This window comes from Schistocerca cancellata, chromosome 1, assembly GCF_023864275.1.
Source record: "Schistocerca cancellata isolate TAMUIC-IGC-003103 chromosome 1, iqSchCanc2.1, whole genome shotgun sequence".
Lineage (NCBI taxonomy): Eukaryota > Metazoa > Arthropoda > Insecta > Orthoptera > Acrididae > Schistocerca > Schistocerca cancellata.
Window position 1 is genome coordinate 346,402,012 of NC_064626.1, and position 18,711 is coordinate 346,420,722.

At 40.6% G+C, this 18,711-nt stretch overlaps 1 protein-coding gene across 2 annotated transcripts in view; it reads left to right on the forward strand.

The window, feature by feature from the left end:
• LOC126173509 (cholinesterase) overlaps positions 1-18,711 on the forward strand; it is a 185,008-nt gene that overhangs the window by 88,554 nt on the left and 77,743 nt on the right. For both annotated transcript variants that reach the window (XM_049920962.1, XM_049920960.1), the window contains exon 2: positions 10,435-10,710. In XM_049920962.1, coding sequence (XP_049776919.1) covers positions 10,435-10,710 — 276 coding nt within the window. The remainder of the gene's footprint in view (positions 1-10,434; positions 10,711-18,711) is intronic.

Sequence of the window (18,711 nt, forward strand, 5' to 3'; positions counted from 1 at the left end):
AGAATCACTTCGATTTTGGCTGAGGCAAATGTAACAACACCATTGTCATCGACGTCAAACGTGTGACTTGTAGATGATATTAATTGTATTCACAGAGCTTGTATCCAGGACGAAGGAAGGAAAACGTAGCGCACTAATATCCAGTCCACGATTTCAGTGTGGTGCAAAGATTTGGCTCCCTGCTTTGATTTATGAGACATGTCAAGTTGTGCACTCATCAAAACACAAAAATGTAAGGTGCATATGAGACGTTATACAAACACCTAAGACCCAAAATGTGTAGGAACAACACGTAGAATGATGACAGTGATTTATCGAAGGCAAAGCAGGGCGGACTACAGTTCGTCATAGTGATCTGGTAAACGAAAATTTATTTACAAAGAAAATTGTTCATAAAACTCTCGACCAATCTGCACTGACTGTGTGAGGGATCCATACGACGTTGGACTAAGCTCTCCAAGTAGCCCATTATCAAGAGAACCCAGTCCAATGCATATAAACACAGTCCACACCATTATGTAGCCAAGTGGGTCAATGGATTTGTGCGATCTGTGCCACACTCGAATCCCACCTTCAGCTGTTGCCAACTGAAATCGGGACTCGTCTAGCCAAGTCACAGTTTTCCAGTCGTCCAGGGTCCAACCGATATGGTGAGAAGCCCAAGAGAGGCACTGCACGTGATGTGCTGTTAGCAAAGACATTCGCGTCGACCGTCTGCTACAGTAGCCCATTAACGTCAAATTTCTCCACACTGCTTTAACGGATACGTTCTTCTTACGTACCATACTGATTTGTGCTGTTGTTTCACGCAGCGCTACTTGTCTGTTAGCACTGACAACTCGTCGCAAACGTCACTGCTCTGGGTCGTTAAGTGAAGGCTGTCGGCCACTGTATTGTCCGTAGCCAGAGGTAATGGCTGCAATTTGGTATCGTGGGCACACTCTTTACACTGTGCATCTCGGAATATTGAATTCTTCCAAAATTGTCGTTTTTTCGTGACACTTCGTCGGTGTTTACAGTGTCAGTGTAATGTAATTAATTAGAACAGAGGTTCGACAATACGAATAAATAAATGCAATAGAGAACGTAAAGATAATGCTGTTGGCTGTCACTTCTTATTCCGCTACTGAAAAACCATAAATAAAGTGGAGTCCAACTATGATATTGTGGCGAAAAAGTACAATACCATTGCTCTTCACATCTTTAAGCCAACTTCGGTTCCTGGTATCAAATTATTAAAATATTTGTCAAACGCGTGTAAAAAGTTTCACGGTAATTGTGAAGGTAATCTGTAGCAGAGCAGTAATAACACTCAGAATACGCGAAGCCCTGTACGAACTAAATTGCGCCGTCCCAAAATCACGTGACTTGAGTTGCAGGAGATGTTGCGGACAGAATTCTTGCTCTGCGCAACCGAATGCACACTCCTTATTCGCAGGTGATATGCAAATACTTTAATATGTTATTCTACTAGTAAAACTAAAGAAAAAAGTTCATATAAACATAGGTCCGCAAATGTTAGTTACGGAGTTCCGACTAATAAAAGATTTTGCCTGAAATTTAGCAACATCGCTAATATGAAGCCATCGCAAAACTGCACGAGGTTAAAGTAAAGCACTATTTCCATTTATTTTGTTGTTATTTGTCTGGTGACTCTAATAAAACATGTCACAGACGTGTATCTGCAGTAGTTTTCCAGAACTCCAGAGAAGCAATTATTATACAAGTAAATTTGTTTACTTTTCATTAAGAATGTAGAAACGTTTAAGTCGTTGTTGGCAATCGTTAGTGATTTGTTTCAGTCGTTTCCTAACCTTGAAACGAGTTATTTTTCTGTATTGTTCAATGAAAGAACATAATAAGAACAGTGTATTTAAGTGAAACTACATAGTAACTGTTGTAGTTTGTAGATTATTTATGAAAGAGGGATGCCTTTCAAATTTACGACAGAGGAAAACACCGATATGGCGTTTATTTGTGGCAAATACACGGAAGGCATTACTTGCTCGCATTATGAATGCAGTAGACGAAATGAAGAACAACCCTGTGAAACTGAAACGAGCAACAAAACCTGTTCATACACGTGCAGCTAAATGAACTGAACTCGGTGGAGACATTTTTGAACATTTATTGTGAAATTGTGTGTACATTCAACAATTTCCTTAACACTGAGCTTTGTTTTTTCTGGTTTAACATTAATTCACATGTGCTATGGTATTAATAAAAACAGATTATCTTACATATTCATACAGTTTCAGTTAACGTTATTACCATCATTTATCCAAAATTAAAATTTCTACAACTTCTCTTGAAAACTTTGTGCAACTGTCTGGAATTTAAAAAACAAATTGGGCCAAGTAGTTAATAAATTAAAATTTTCACGAAATCACTTCTTTGCTTCTCTGGATGTTCTGGAAAACTACTGTAGATACACATCTGGGACATGTTTTATTAGATTCACCAGATCAATAACAACAAAATAAATGGAAATCGTGATTTACTTTTCTATGTTTAGATAGGAAAGGCATCAGATTTGGAGAACAGATTTATGGAAAAATGGCAAAGAGGTAGTGTTGATGAAAGTGTTAATGACAAGTGGATAAAAATGAAGGACTCATGGACTCTGCCAAAGAAGTACTAGGAATTAGAGTATCCCAAAGCACCAGGAAAGAATGGATAATAGAAAACATGTTAAAAAAGATGGAAGAGCGCAGAAAGTGGAAAAGTGTAGAAACTGAAGAAGGCAAAAAGAGGTACAGGAAACAGAATAATGAATTAAGAAGAGAAACTGAAGAAGCAAGAGAAAAATGGATGAAACAGAAATGCGACGAAATAGAGAAAATGGAGAGAGGGGGAAAGTATGAAATGATGTATAAACTGGCTAGTGAGATAGTTTTTGAACGTAAAAGAAAGAGGAATAACAGGGAAATAGAAAGAGCGGATGGTACTCTAGCAGAAGAACCACAGGAGGTTTTGAACAGATGGCAAGAATATATTGAATGTCTGTATAAGGGGGATGAAATGCAAACCGAAATTAAGGTTGAAGAGGAGCAATATGTGCCGGAAGATGGAAAGGGATTTACCATCTTGGAAGCAGAAGTAAAAAAGGAGCTGAAGGAGATGAAGAATAGGAAGGCATATGGAATAGATGATTTGCCAGCAGAACTGTTGAAGAGTCTGGGAAACAAGGCAAGAAAAGAAATAGTCTACCTCTGTAACGAGATATACGACAAAGGGGAATGGCCTGGGGACTTCGCTGCAACAGTTATGATACCAATACAGAAAGAGAGAAACACTAAAAAATGTGAAGAGCACCGGACCATCAGTCTAATTTCTCATGCAGCTAAAGTCTTGCTGAGAGTGTTGAATAGAAGGTTATATGGCAGGGATTGCAGAGGAGCAGTTCGGATTTAGAAGAGGAAAAGGAACAAGAGATGCTATTGGCCTGCAAAGAACTATAGGAGAAAGGTATATGGAAAAAGGGAGAGAAATCTTTGCTGTTTTTATAGATTTAGAAAAGGCTTTCGACAGAGTTCAGTGGAACAGGCTGATGGATATTTTGAAGAGGAAAGGAGTAGATTGCAAAGAGAGACGACTGATACAGAATCTGTATTTACACCAGAAAGTAAGGATAAGGATTGGAAATGAAATGTCGGAAGGAAGCAGCATTGGACGAGGTGTTAGACAAGGTTGTTGCCTTTCCCCACTGTAGTTTAACGTATACCTTGAAGAGATTATTGCGAAAAGCTTAGATGGGAAAAGAGGAATATGTATTGGTGGAAAGAGAATAGAATGTATAAGATTTGCTGATGACATGGTATTAGTGACAGAAAGTGAGCGGACAGTGAATAACATGCTCAAAGATCTGAATGAAGCTTGTGTGGAATATGGGATGCAAATAAACACAGCAAAAACAAAGAGTATGGTCCTCAGTACAAGACGCAGACTGTCCAATATTAAAATAGGACAATCTACCATTAGCCAAGTAAGCGAATTTAAATATCTCGGAAGCACAATAACTGAAGACTTGAGATGTCACCAGGAGGTGAAAACTCGGATTGCCATAGCGAAGGAGGCATTCAACAGAAAGAGGAGAGTCTTATGTGGCAAATCAGATAATGGACTAAGGAAAAGGCTTGGCAAATGTTTTGTCTGGAGTGTGGCACTATACGGGGCAGAAACATGGACGCTGAGACGAGAGGATGAAAAAAGGTTAGAAGCATTTGAGATGTGGATGTGGAGGAGAATGGAGAGAATAAGCTGGATGGAAAGAGTGAGTAATGAAAGAGTATTGGAAAGTGTTGGTCAGAGAAGAGGTCTGCTGAAGGTTGTGAGAGAAAGGAAAAAGAACTGGTTGGGACATTCATTAAGAAGGGAGTGCTTGCTAGTAGATGCTTTGGAAGGATTGGTTTGTGGGAGAAGACTGAGAGGAAGAAGGAGATACAAGATAATAGACAACATAAAGGGAAGAGGAAATTATGTAGACCTGAAGAGGATGGCAGAAGACCGGACAGCCTGGAGAACTACCAAGTGAAAACCTGCCTTTAGGCAGAACACTGATGATGATGATGATGATGATGATGTGATTTACTTTAACCTTTTACCGTTTGGCGATGGCTTCATATTAGCAAAGTTGCTAAATTTCAGACAAAATCTTTTCTTAGCCGTAACTCCGTAACTAAACATTTTTCGGACCTATGTTTATATGAACTTTTTTCTTTAGTTTTACTTGTAGAATAACATATTAAAATATTTCCATATCTTCGTGAATCACCCTGTATTTACATCTACATCTACATCCATACTCCGCAAGCCATCTGACGGTGTGTGGCGGAGGGTACTTTGAGTACCTCTATCGGCTCTCCCTTCTATCCCAGTCTCATATTGTTCGTGGAAAGAAAGACTGTCGGTATGCCTCTGTGTGGGCTCTAATCTCTCTTATTTTATCCTCATGATCTCTTCGCGATATATACGTAGGAGGGAGCAATACACTGCTTGACTCCTCGGTGAAGGTATGTTCTCGACACTTCAACAAAAGCCCGTACCGAGCTACTGAGCGTCTCTCTTGCAGAGTCTTCCACTGGAGTTTATCTTTCATCTCTGTAACGCCTTCGCCATCACTAAATGATCCTGTAACGAAGCGCGCTGCTCTCCGTTGGATCTTCTCTCTCTCTTCTATCAACCCTATCTGTTACGGATCCCACACCGGTGAGCAGTGTTCAAGCAGTGGGCGAACAAGTGTACTGTAACCTACTTCCTTTGTTTTCGGATTGCATTTCCTTACGATTCTTCCAATGACTCTCAGTCTGGCATCTGCTTTACCGACGATTAATTTTATATCGTCATTCCATTTTATATCACGCCTAATGCCTACTCCCAGATAATTTATTGAATTAACTGCTTCCAGTTGCTGACCTGCTATATTGTAGCTAAATGATAAAGGATATTTCTTTTTCTGTATTCGCAGCACATTACACTTGTTTACATTGAGATTCAATTGCCATTCCCTGCGCCATGCGTCAGTTCGTTGCAGATCCTCCTGGATTTCGGTACAATTTTCCATTGTTACAACCTCTCAATATACTACAGCATCATTCGCAAAAAGCCTCAGTGAACTTCCGATGTTATCCACAAGGTTATTTGTATATATTGTGAATAGCAACGGTCCTACGACACTCCCCTGCGGCACACCTGAAATCACTCTTACTTCGGAAGACTTCTCTCTATCGAGAGTGACATGCTGCGTTCTGTTATCTAGGAACTCTTCAATCCAATCACACAATTGGTCTGATAGTCCATATGCTCTTACTTTGTTCATTAAACGACTGTGGGGAACTGTATCAAACGCCTTGCGGAAGTCAAGAAATACGGCATCTACCTGAGAACTCGTGTCTATGGCCCTCTGAGTCTCGTGGACCAATAGCGCGAGCTGGGATTCACACCATCGTCTTTTTCGAAACCCTTGCTGATTCCTACAGAGTAGATTTCTAGTCTCCAGAAAAATCATTACACTCGAACATAATACGTGTTCCAAAATTCTACAACTGATCGACGTTACAGATATACGTCTATAGTGCTGCACATCGTTTCGACGTCCCTTCTTGAAAATGGGAATGACCTGTGCTCTTTTCCAATCCTTTGGAACGCTACGCTCTTCTAGAGACCTACGGTACACCGCTGCAAGAAGGGGAGCAAGTTCCTTCGCGTACTCTGTGTAAAATCGAACTGGTATCCCATCAAGCGCAGCAACCTTTCCTCTTTTGAGCGATTTCAATTTTCTATCCCTCTGTCATCTATTTCGATATCTACCATTTTGTCGTCTGTGCGACAGTCTAGAGAAGGAACTACAGTGCAGTCTACCTCTGTGAAACAGCTTTGGAAAAATACATTGAGTATTTCGGCCTTTAGTATGTCATCCTCTGTTTCAGTACCATTTTGGTCACAGAGTGTCTGGACATTTTGTTTTGATCTACCTACCGCTTTGACATTAGACCAAAATTTCTTAGGATTTTCTGCCAACTCAGTACATAGAACTTTACTTTCGAATTCATTGAACGCCTCTCGCACAGCCCTCCTCACACTACATTTCGCTTCGTGTAATTTTTGTTTGTCTGCAAGGTTTTGGCTATGTTTATGTTCGCTGTGAAGTTCCCTTTGCTTCCGCAGCAGTTTTCTAACTCGGCTGTTGTACCACGGTGGCTCTTTTCCATCTCTTACGTACTTGCTTGACACATACTCATCTAATGCATATTGTACGATGGTTTTGAACGTTGTCCACTGATCCTCAACACTATCTGTACTTGAGACAAAATTGTTGTGTTGAGCCGTCAAGTACTCTGAAATCTGCTTTTTGTCACTTCTGCTAAACAGAAAAATCTTCCTACCTTTTTAAATATTTCTATTTACGGCTGAAATCATTGATGCAGTAACCGCTTTATGATCGCTGATTCCCTGTTCTGCGTTAACTGTTTCAAATAGTTCGGGTCTGTTTGTCACCAGAAGGTCTAATATGTTATCGCCACGAGTCGGTTCTCTATTTAACTGCTCAAGGTAGTTAATACTCTAATGTCAAGAATCTGCGTTGATACATCAACAATTTGGCTACTTCTTTCTCGATGTGGCCATGGACAACTAATATTTTGCCTGCTGAGCGTTTTTGACGCCTCTCGTGAAGGACACCAATTCCGTATTCACTCGTATCGTGCCTGAAAATATCGAGGTCTGAAATACAGTCATGGAAATAAGTATTCATACAGTAGGTGGTGACAAACTACGATGGTGTGTTGGGATAGTAAATCGCCAACAGCGCCGATACGAATAAGTACGATGATGTAGCGTCAGATAACCATGTTCTTGGTAATGAAGCTTCCCGTATGCCATGAATCTATTCTGGGAAAATAAAATATGTTACAAACCGCACGGTGTACGACAGGGCAAAATGTATTCATACAGCGGACTACTTTTAACCAAACAAACGGCTGACGCATCCCCGGAGTGCATGCCACACTTGTGTAGTCGTGTGGCGGCCGTGAAGCAACAGCACGTCGGACGTGGAACAGCAGAATGGGCCGCAAGGGGAAGGAAACGACCATTGAGGAACGAAACATCGTTGTCGCGCAATATCTTCAACACAAGTCGTACGCCGAAATTGCGAGCATCATAGGACGAAGCCGAGCGACTGTGCAATCTAACATTAAGCGATATAAGGACAGACATGTAGTAATAAACAGTGAACGACACGGTCTTCCACAGAAGTTTACGACAAGAGAGACCAGAATGCTACTAAGAATCATCAAGAAAAACGCAAAAAAGGCAGTCGGCACTATCCACATATGTACATGACCACTTAGGAAAGGACAACACTCCAAGGGCAGTTCGTACCATTCTCAATCGTTCGGGCTACAGAGCCAGGATCTCGAGACGAAAGCCCTACATCAGCAAAAAGAACAGGAAGTGGCGGATGGAACACGCGAAACAGCATGTATCCAAGACAGCAGACTTCTGGGATACTGTATTGTTTAGTGATGAAAGCAAATTTAATATCGTGCACAATGATGGAGGGTCTTGGTCTGGAGAAGACCGAATACAGACCTCGACCGAAACAACATTCAACCCACGGTGAAGCACGGAGGTGGTGGAGTGATTGTATGGGGCTGTATGTCAGCCTCCGGTGTCGGAAAATTAGTGTTTGTGGAAGGTACTATGGACATATTTGTGTATATGAACATTCTCAAACAGAACTTACAACAGAGTGTTGACGCCCTGGGTCTTCCTAGCAATTATTACTTCCAACAGAACAATGATCCCAAATATACGACGAAAATGGCCGGCTGTGGTTGCTCTACAACACTCCACACAGTCATAAATCACCAGCTCAGAGTCCGGACCTGAATCCCATCGAACACTTGTGGAGTGAGCTGGAAACACGAGGGAGAAAACACGACATTCGTAGTAAGGCCTCTTTGAAAGAGGCTCTCCTTCGAGAATGGTAAGGTATCACGTCGGAAACTACAAGAAAATTGGTCCATTCCATGCCGCGGTGGTTGCGAGAAGTAATACATCGGAAGGGTATGCATACGAAGTATTAAACATGTTCTGGCTTTGTTAGAAGTGTCATTTTCTGTTGGTGTATGAATACTTAATTCCCAGCGCAGTGGAGCACTTGGCAGACGTTTTTGTGTTTTGTTTTGTAAAGGCTTGTTCATTCGAGTTCTATACAGGGTGAAAAGTATTTAAACCGACAAACTCTGGGAGGTTGTAGGGGACATCAAAACAAATATTTTTCCCTGATGTCATTTTTTCCTATGAGGATTATTTAAACCGGTGGAGGCCGTATTACGCTCTTCAGTTGTTAGAGGCCGTATTACGATCTTCAGTTGTTAGAGGGCTCAGTGGTAGGCAACTGCTGTCCACCAGTGTAGTAGTGCATTGTCTCTGTTTACTAATGGAGCGATACACCTGGAGTGAGTACACTGATATGGTTGGTGCGTACTACGTAGTGCACCACAACGGACGAGCCGCACAGCGGGTTTATCAACAACAATATCCAAATCGCCCTATCCCGCATGATACGACCTTTGCTGCTGTGTACCAACGTCGGCGTGAGACCGGGCCATTTAGCAAATTACCTGGACAGGGACGCCGTCGCACGGTAAGAACGCTCCAATCCGAGGAAGATGTCTCGCACCATGTGGAGCGGGATCCTTCAATGAGCATTCGTGCAATTGCACGTAACATGGGGACGAATCAGATGAATGTAAGAACAGTCCTTCGAGAGCAATTGTTACGCCCATTTCACTTACAGCGTGTCCACAAGCTGGAACCAGTTGATTATCCACCCAGAGTGCAGTTTTCGCAGTGGTACCTGGAACAGTGTGAAATGCATTCTACATTTCCATCCTCTGTGTTTTTTACCGATGAAGCAACGTTCGGGCGTGATGGAGTCTTCAACATGCACAATTCGCATGTTTGGAGTGAGTATAACCCACATGCCACAGTTACTAGCGCTCATCAAGTGTGGTTCTTCGTTAATGCGTGGGTCGGTGTTGTTGGGGACTGTTTAATTGGGCCGTATCTGCTACCTAGGCCATTAAATGGCAGGCACTATTATAATTTTCTCGCCAGAGCATTGCCAGAATTGCTGGAAGACGTCACGCACCCTACGAGACAACGCATGTGGTTCCAGCATGAAGGGGCGCCGACACATTTCAGTCGTCGTGTGCGTCGATTCCTGGACCGACGGTTCCCAGAAACGTGGATTGGCAGATGTGGTCCTGTACCATGGCCTGCTCGATCCCCAGATACGTCCCCTCTGCACTTTTTTGTGTGGAAAGAGATGCGCAACATTGTTTACGTAACTCCTGTTGCATCAGAAGAGGATCCGGTTGCCCGGATAGTAGCAGCAGCAGGAACAATTCAGGATACTCCTGGGGTTTTTGCCCGTGTCAGACAGAACATGATCCGACGGTGTAACCCTTGTTTACGTGTCAGAGGAGGCATTTTTGAAAATCTACTGTAATTGAAATTGGGTTGTGTTAATGTGTTGTATCTTGGTCATAAAAAAATGAAAAAGTGTTTGTTGGTTTAATTAATTTGCCGCCAGAGAAACCTTCCTCTACCGGTTTAAATACTCCTCATAGGAGAAAATGACATTAGGGAAAAATATTTGTTTTGATGTCCCCTACAACCTCCCAGAGTTTGTCGGTTTAAATACTTTTCACCCTGTATACCAGCATAGCTGCATTGGCGACTGGCTAATGTGTATAGTGCATATCCAATTAGTGTTTTTGGTTTCGTATTGTCAATAAAGGCAGTTTACGTTTCCACGCTCTAGTGTACGAATACTTATTTCCATTACTGTATATAGAGCTAAATAACGTACCGGCAGACCATTTACCTAGCGATACTGGAAAGAGCCCCTCGTGATTGTTGCAGGACAACAATGGCGTGCCGCTGCCGGGCGTGCTGGCTGGCTGGCGGCCGGATCTGCAGGGCAAGGAGCGCGCCGACTCGCGCCAGCTGGAGCGCGACGTGCTGGTGGAGACGAGCTACGGCCAGGTGCAGGGCTTCCGCGTCTACCTGTACGACAACCCGCTGCCGGAGTCGGGCTTCTGGCCCGGCCAGACGCCCGTGGAACGCGTGCAGGCCAGCGTCTCCGTCTTCCTCGGCGTCCCGTACGCCATGCCGCCCGTCAACGAGGGACGCTTCAAGGTGACCACCACCTTCGTTTGCGCAGGACTAACTCGCACTGCAGCGTCGCTCGTTTTATATAGTGAATCCTTGCAGTCCGAATTACGTAAGTTAGCATTAGATAGCGAGCTTCTGGGCTGCTCCCGCCAACAATACATTAGTGGGGACTTGGCGTTGCCAACTTCCACTGTGTTACCACTTGCGAAGCTCGAAGCCCGTCCATTTTCGAGTGGGAATGTTTCCCTTATGCGCAAAATGTCGCCTCTTTCATAAAAAAAATCGCGACCCTGTCATTAATTTAAATTAGTAACTGATTTTTTCAGACATTATAGAGATCCATACCGCGAGTGAATTTCAGATTTTTGAAGGGGTTTTCATGTTGTTGTTGTGGTCTTCAGTCCTGAGACTGGTTTGATGCAGCTCTCCATGCTATCTATCCTGTGCAAGCTTCTTAGTCTCCCAGTAATGACTGCAACCTACATCCTTCTGAATCTGTCTAGTGTATTCATCTCTTGGTCTCCCTCTACGATTTTTACCCTCCACGCTGCCCTCCAATACTAAATTGGTGATCCCTCTGTGTCTCAGAACATGTCCTACCAAACGATCCCTTCTTCCTAGTCAAGTTGTGCCACAAACTCCTCTTCTCCCCAATCCTATTCAATACCTCCTCTTTAGTTATGTGATCTAACCATCTAATCTTCAGCATTCTTCTGTAGCACCACATTTCGAAAGCTTCTATTCTCTTCTTGTCCAAACTATTTATCGTCCATGTTTCACTTCCATACCATGGCTACACTCCATACAAATACTCTCAGAAACGACTTCCTGAAACTTAAATCTATACTCGATGTTAACAAATTTCTCTTCTTCAGAAACGGTTTCCTTGCCATTGCAAGTCTACATTTTATATCCTCTCTACTTCGACCATCATCAGATATTTTGCTCCCCAAATAGCTAAACTCCTTTACTGCTTTAAGTGTCTCATTTCCTAATCTAATTCCCTCAGCATCACCCGACTTAATTCCACTGCATTCCATTATCCTCGTTTTGCTTTTGTTGATGTTCATCTTATACCCTCCTTTCAAGACACTGTCCATTCTGTTCAACTGCTCATCTAAGTCCTTTGCTTTCTCTGACAGAATTACAATGTCATTGGCGAACCACAAAGTTTTTATTTCTTCTCCATGGATTTTAATACCTACTCCGAATTTTTCTTTTGTTTCCTTCACTGCTTGCTCAATATACAGATTGAATAACATCGGGGAGAGGCTACAACCCTGTCTCACTCCCTTCCCAACGACTGCTTCCCTTTCGTGTCCCTCGACTCTTATAACTGCCATCTGGTTTCTGTACAAATTGTAAATAGCTTTTCGTTCCCTGTATTTTACCCCTGCCACCTTCAGAATTTGAAAGAGAGTATTCCAGTCAACATTGTCAAAAGCTTTCTCTAATTCTACAAATGTTAGATACGTAGTTTTGGCATTTCTTTATCTAGCTTCTAAGGTAAGTCGTAGGGTCAGTATTGCCTCACATGTTCCAATATTTCTACTGAATCCGAACTGATCTTCCCCAAGGTCGGCTTCTACTAGTTTCTCCATTTGTCTGTAAAGAATTCGCGTTAGTATTCTGCAGCCGTGACTTATTAAACTGATAGTTCGGTAATATTTGTATCTGTCAACACCTGCTTTCTTTGGGATTGGAATTATTATATTCTTCTTGAAGTCTGAGGGTATTTCGCCTGTCTCATATATTGTGGCTCAGCAGATGGTAGAGTTTTGTCAGGACTTGCTCTCCCACGAGACAGAAACGTTAAAGTTCATACTTATTATGACTTAGATATTGATACAATTGCAGAAAAATTCCATTTTCCGAAGATGATGCACAGCGAACACAATATGAAACCAAACTGTGGAACAGTTAGGCCTATCTCAAGCCAACCTTGTAAACAGTCTGTAACACTGTAACGAAGTTCGCACCCTTTTAGCACCCTGGGGGCGATAATTGGACGTGCTAGTGCATTCAGTTCTTAGCAGATACAACTGGCAATCTCCTCATTGATACTGTGGCTGAGTGTTAAATTGCACTTTGTTTTGTTTATAATACCAAATTTACAAAACTAGTGAAGACGCTAGAACCATATTATTCTTTGCCTTCCAGGAAGACTCTGACACACAAACAGTTAAATGATCGTTGTCTCAAAATTACATTAGTTGTTGGCAATATGCTGCCAGCAAATATGTCACACTGACTGCTGACGTGTGGACCAACGTAAATACACAAGGGTTTTTGACAGTATCAGCGCACTTCATTGTCTTGAGCAGCAGAAGCTGCATTCTGCTGTTCTGACCACTGTGCACATCACTGATCAGCACACTTCTGAAAACGTTATCGAGAGCATTAAAATAATTATTTCTGGATGGGGAATAGGTGACAGTGTTTTCTCTTGTCAATGACAACACTAGTGTTATGGTGGATGTAGCAAGGAAAATGAATGTTGTTCATTCAAGATGTGCTACTCGCAAATTTAATTTAGTAATGTCAGATGTGTTCAGCCATTTTGAATCAGTGACACCGAGCTCCTCGAGACAGAAATGTCCAAAATCATCAGGTTTTTCAAAAGCAGTAAGGTAGCCACTGTTGAAGTGGTAGACTCACAAGTTTGGTGGAACAAAAAGATTTAAAGCTGGAACAGGAGATGCACAGCAGGTGGCACTCTACTTTTCTTCTGAGGTAGTGCCGAGTGTCGGTCAAAGATGCCCTCGTAATGATATTTTCATGTGTTACCTGTGAATTTCTTATGACAAATGAGGAAGGGGGATATTTTAGAAGGCTACTTTCCTCTACTGGAACCCCTGTACGAGTTAACAGAAGAACTGTGTAGGGAACTGTTCACAACATCCTCTGTTGTAGTCCTGCTAGTTCAAGCATGCCAAAGAACATTGACAGAAAACTCCAACGGCTGAGGTGGGCCCACATTGAGAAAACATGTCAAAAAGGCAGCTTAAGAAGAAGACAGCACCGGCTTCTGTGCCAAAGCGCTATTTTGGCCCTTCTGTTCAAAAAGTGTGGTTTCAGGTGTCTGGAAGTGCTGAAAACCTTATGAATGAGATCATACTGGAGATTAGCCAAACAATTGCAGAGATGTGGTTGATAGTTCGGGGACTCAAGTTGATTATCTACCACAAATTAAGAAGAAGAAAATGATCTGGACACTTTTCATCAAACAGAAAAACAAAAAAGAGTCAGCATCAGTGGAATTTACAAAGGTGCAAGAGGACATGCAGGTCTCCATGTCCAAAAAGCTTCTACATATAGAGGCGAAACGTGATCCACTGTTTTTTTGGAAGAAGTATCATGAGTGTATGCCATCTCAGCTGCCATATTTGTGTGTTCCAGCCACTCAGACTGAAAAAGTATGTAAATAAAATCACTCATACTCAGAGACTGAATGAAAACATACATATAACAGTCATAACTGACAGAGACTTGTCAGTCGGTTTTCTTGCATTGGATGAAACCATTCAAATCTTATGAGTGGGTGAAAACATTCTTATAAACCACTTTAACCTGGTGAGTGAGTGAAAATGAGTTGTATCATTCGGTCGGAAAAACTGATTAAACCAAAAAAAAAAAAAGACAACTGACTGACCAGTCAGTTGTTAAAACTAGTCATTTGTCCCATCACTAGAGGCAGTAAAGACTGATGAGTGTGAGAACAGGTTAACAGCTCATACTTCCAAACTGTTGAAAATAATAATATACAGAAAAATGAAAAAGAACATTTCAGATCTATTGGATGCTGATAATTTGATGGTTCAGAGCAATACTATCATAACTAACATTTCTTTAACTTTACAGTACAATGAATAGAAAGTTTCAGTATTTCCCAGAAATCAATCTGGAAACGTACATTTGCAAATGCTGCTTAGAATGTCCTGTTGTTCCATTGTTATGAAGTACTTTATACCAAAAAATGTCCTAGAAGTTATTTTAGAGATGGAGTTATTTATAAAGGTATTGATGCCTGACATTAATCTTGTTTACAGTCATATTTCACTGAAATTGGACTACATCAGCATGTGGCTACAAATGTGAATATCATATTTCACAAATTCAGTTGGCAGTAATAATGCCTCTATGACATTTCTTATTTCCAAAGCTTTCTACCACATGAATATGATAGTATGTAAGCACAAAACAATGACAACAAATAGTGACCAGGAAAAACAATAAAGCTGTATGTTATAATTAACACTGAAAAAGCATATGGCAAGTCTTCTACAGCATGCAACCTTAAAACTTGTGCATTGAATCAGTTATATTGTAGTTTGTCATTTTCATATTTAAAATGACACCATCCATGGTTCTTTGTCTCTCACCATTATTACTCTGGTAATCAGCCTCTCTTTTCTTTCTCCATTTTCAGCTTTAGTACAGTTTCGGACCTTCAGTGAAGTTCCTTCTAAATCCAAAAAGATTCTTCTGTGACATCTCATATACATCATATCTTTTACCATTTTGTGCTGCTGAGGTACATAAATGGTTTTCTTTCCTTTTTTCCCCCCCACTCCTCTCAGTAATACTGTGCATGTTGTCTCCTTCATTCTGGGTGTGCCCTTTCTCAATAACAATAATAATAATAATAATAATAATTCATTGGTAATTAATTCAGTGTGTAGAGTACTCACACTGTACTGTTACACAGTTAGATGTTTTGGTTCTGACCACAGCAACTGTCAAAAAAGAAAAAGAAAAAAAAAACATTTTTGTTGCCATTCTTACCTGCAGCTTTATGAATTTTGTAGACACAGGTAGCTACGCCCATGCTTCCCTCTGCATCCAGTTTTCTCATAGCACATGAAGCATGAACACCTAAAATCACTTACCTTGGTACAAAAAGGGGTCCAGTATTCAGGAACACGTTTTCAATAAATTTATTCTACATTCCCGTGTTATAGCTTTCTTTTGCAATAGAGCAAGCATACTTCACAATGCAGAGTGTTGAGAACCTCCTGTAAATCAAAACAGCTACATAGAAATGTACTGTCAGTTTGCACCTCCAATCTGTCTGCACCTTTTCTGCTCCAGCCATGTATTTGTTTCCCAGATATCTTTGTATTTTTTCCTCTAAAGAAGTCTTATTTTCTGGTTCAGCATTCTTGTAGGGCTCACACTCATCACATGCATCCTTTTTAAGTTTGAAAAAGCCAAGGTTGTATTCTGTTTTGAAAACTTTTTCATACATCCAAGCTCATGCATGTTTCTTCCCCTCCTCTTGGCACTTCCAAATGTACATTTTATACATCTTTTGAATACTGACGATGCTATCTAGATATTATCATAAACTATCCTTTCTAATGGACTCTGACTCTACACTATCAAATGAATCTATATGATTTCTTATCCCTTCCATAATGTCAACTAATGTGTGCTTGCCATATTTGCTCTCACTTATTAACCTTCTGGACTAAGTTTCCCTAAAGTTGTTGTTACTCACTCATCAGTAATACCAAATGTATGCAAGAACATTTTGCATTCTTTTCAAGGATAAATGTATACTGTAATGTGGAATGACTACTCTTGTGTAGTATGCCTTCATGTCTTGTGTTTTCTGGTAAAGAATCTGGTTGCAGAAGATCATCATTTCTTGCTTTCTCTAAATCTGTTTACAACATTTATATGGTATGGCTCATTTTGTGCTTACAGCCAAAAGACAAAATGTAAGCTAGGTTATGCTATAGGCATAACCTGATTCATTGCTTGTTACCACAATATCTTTAATATTATCATTCAAAGACAGTAATCATACTTACACCTCTGATTGCTGGGTGACATTAAATAAGAAACACAATACAAAATAGATAAAAAGCTTCAAACACCACCTGCTGCTTCAATCAACTCTTTTTCCCATGCTTCGCAATGACAGAAGTGTTCAGTGATATCAACATAACTGTGCCATGATACACAAACTTTATTTGTTTACTCAAGGAAACAAAATCATAAATCATTTAAGGTAAATCTGGTTAGTAAAATGGTGAATGTCCTTTCAGACCATGATGCACAAATTTTAATGCTAAAATACTTTTGTACTCAAACCAAGGTCACATATAATTACAAACTATCTGGGAAATTTAATCCAATGGCAATAGGGAGTTTTTTAAACATAGTTAAGGAACAAGAGTGGCAGGATGTTTATAGTGCCAATAACACAGATGACACATATAATGTTTTCCCTAACACATTTCTCGTGCTCTTTGAGAGTTGCTTTCCATTAGAACATTCTAAACAGGGTACTAGCAGTAAAAGGCAGCCTTGATGTCTGACTAGTGGGATAAAGATATCATGTAGAACCAAGTAGTAATTATATCAAAATGATAGAAGTAGTCACAATCAAGCTACAGTAGCCCATTACAAACAGTACTGTAAGGTGCTTAAAATGTTATTAGGAAGGCAAAGAGTATGTGGTACGCAAATAGAATAGCTAATCCACAGGATAAAATTAAAACTATATGGTCAGTTGTGAAGGAAGTGTCTGGTCAGTAGCACAAGGTCAACGATAGTCAGTTCGTAGTAATAATATTTCTGTTACTGATAAATCAGATATATGTATAGTATTTAACAATTGTTTTCTGAGTATTGCTGGTGAATTAAATAAAAATTTAGTTTCTAGAGGGAATCATAAAACATTCTTGGCAAATGCCTTTCCGATATTGATGTCTGAAATACTCTTCTGTGATACAGATAAGGGGGAGATTGAGTCAATAATTAAATCACTGAAGACTAAGGACTCTCAGGGATATGATGGAGTGCCTAGCAGAATATTAAAGTACTGTGCTACACATGTTAGCCTTGTATTTAGCCATATTTGTAATTTTTCCTTTGGGAATGGTCAGTTTCCAGAATGATTAAAGTACTCAGTAGTAAAGCCACTTTATAAAAAAGGAGCAAGGGATAATGTAGACAATTTTAGACCTATTTCTAGGTCATCATTGTTTACTAAAGTTATTGAAAAGGCTTTGTATGTAAGGATAATTGATCATTTTCTGTCACACAATTTGCTATCAAATGTACAGTTCGGCCTTAGAAGTCATTTAACAACTGAAAATGCTATATTCTCTTTTCTGGTTGCCCTGCGCCTGCTATACGGACGTCTCAGTCTCATACAAGATAAGTCATTTAAGTAGTAATAAACTGTTTTTAACACTTTAAACTAATTTATTACGTTAATTATACTGCTCTTCAAGCGTACCATTAAAGGTTTTTGTCTTACTCGCATATTTTCACAGTAATCACGTAAAGTTCGTTTTGTTTACATATTGTGGCCAGGCCGAACTTTTGAGCTTTCAGATTAACCTTCATACCGCAATTTTAAGTGCATTTACTGATAGTTTAGTGTGCTAAATACGTTTGCTGCCCCTTTATATCTGTAGAGTATCATCATCTCTTAAGTAATTTACAGTAATAAACTTCTGAACCACTGTTTACATTGTCGCGAGTAGGCCTAATTTTTTGTACACGTATTTTCATTGTTTGCCGGTAACTTAATTGTCTTTCTGTCACTAAAATCGATTCAAACCATGAGTGTAAAGTGCCTGACATGCCGTAGAATCGTTAGCTCCGGGGTCTGGTGTGATGGATGTAGTAACGTTTTTCATTGGGGCGATTGTAGTGGTGTGGGAATTGGGAAAATGAGCGAGACTCATCAGTGGTTCTGTAGGCTATGCAGTAGAGATAGAAAAATTGTGGAACAGGGGGGGGGGGGGGAATTGTTGCCCTTCAGGCTGAGTTAGATGAGGCTAGGCGAGGACTGGGCAGGTTAAGGGGGGAGAAGGGTAAACAGGGGTGAGAAGTGGCAACAGGCATAAGGAATAGGCCAAGAAATTCCTCTGACAGCTTTGTTATTAATCTACAAAATAGGTTTGACCTGTTGCCTCAGTCAGAAACTGATGAGCCTCTCACAGAAGTAGATGTAGGCAGGGCTCAACAAGCTTTCAGCAGCAAATTGAATAAGAATGTAGGGAA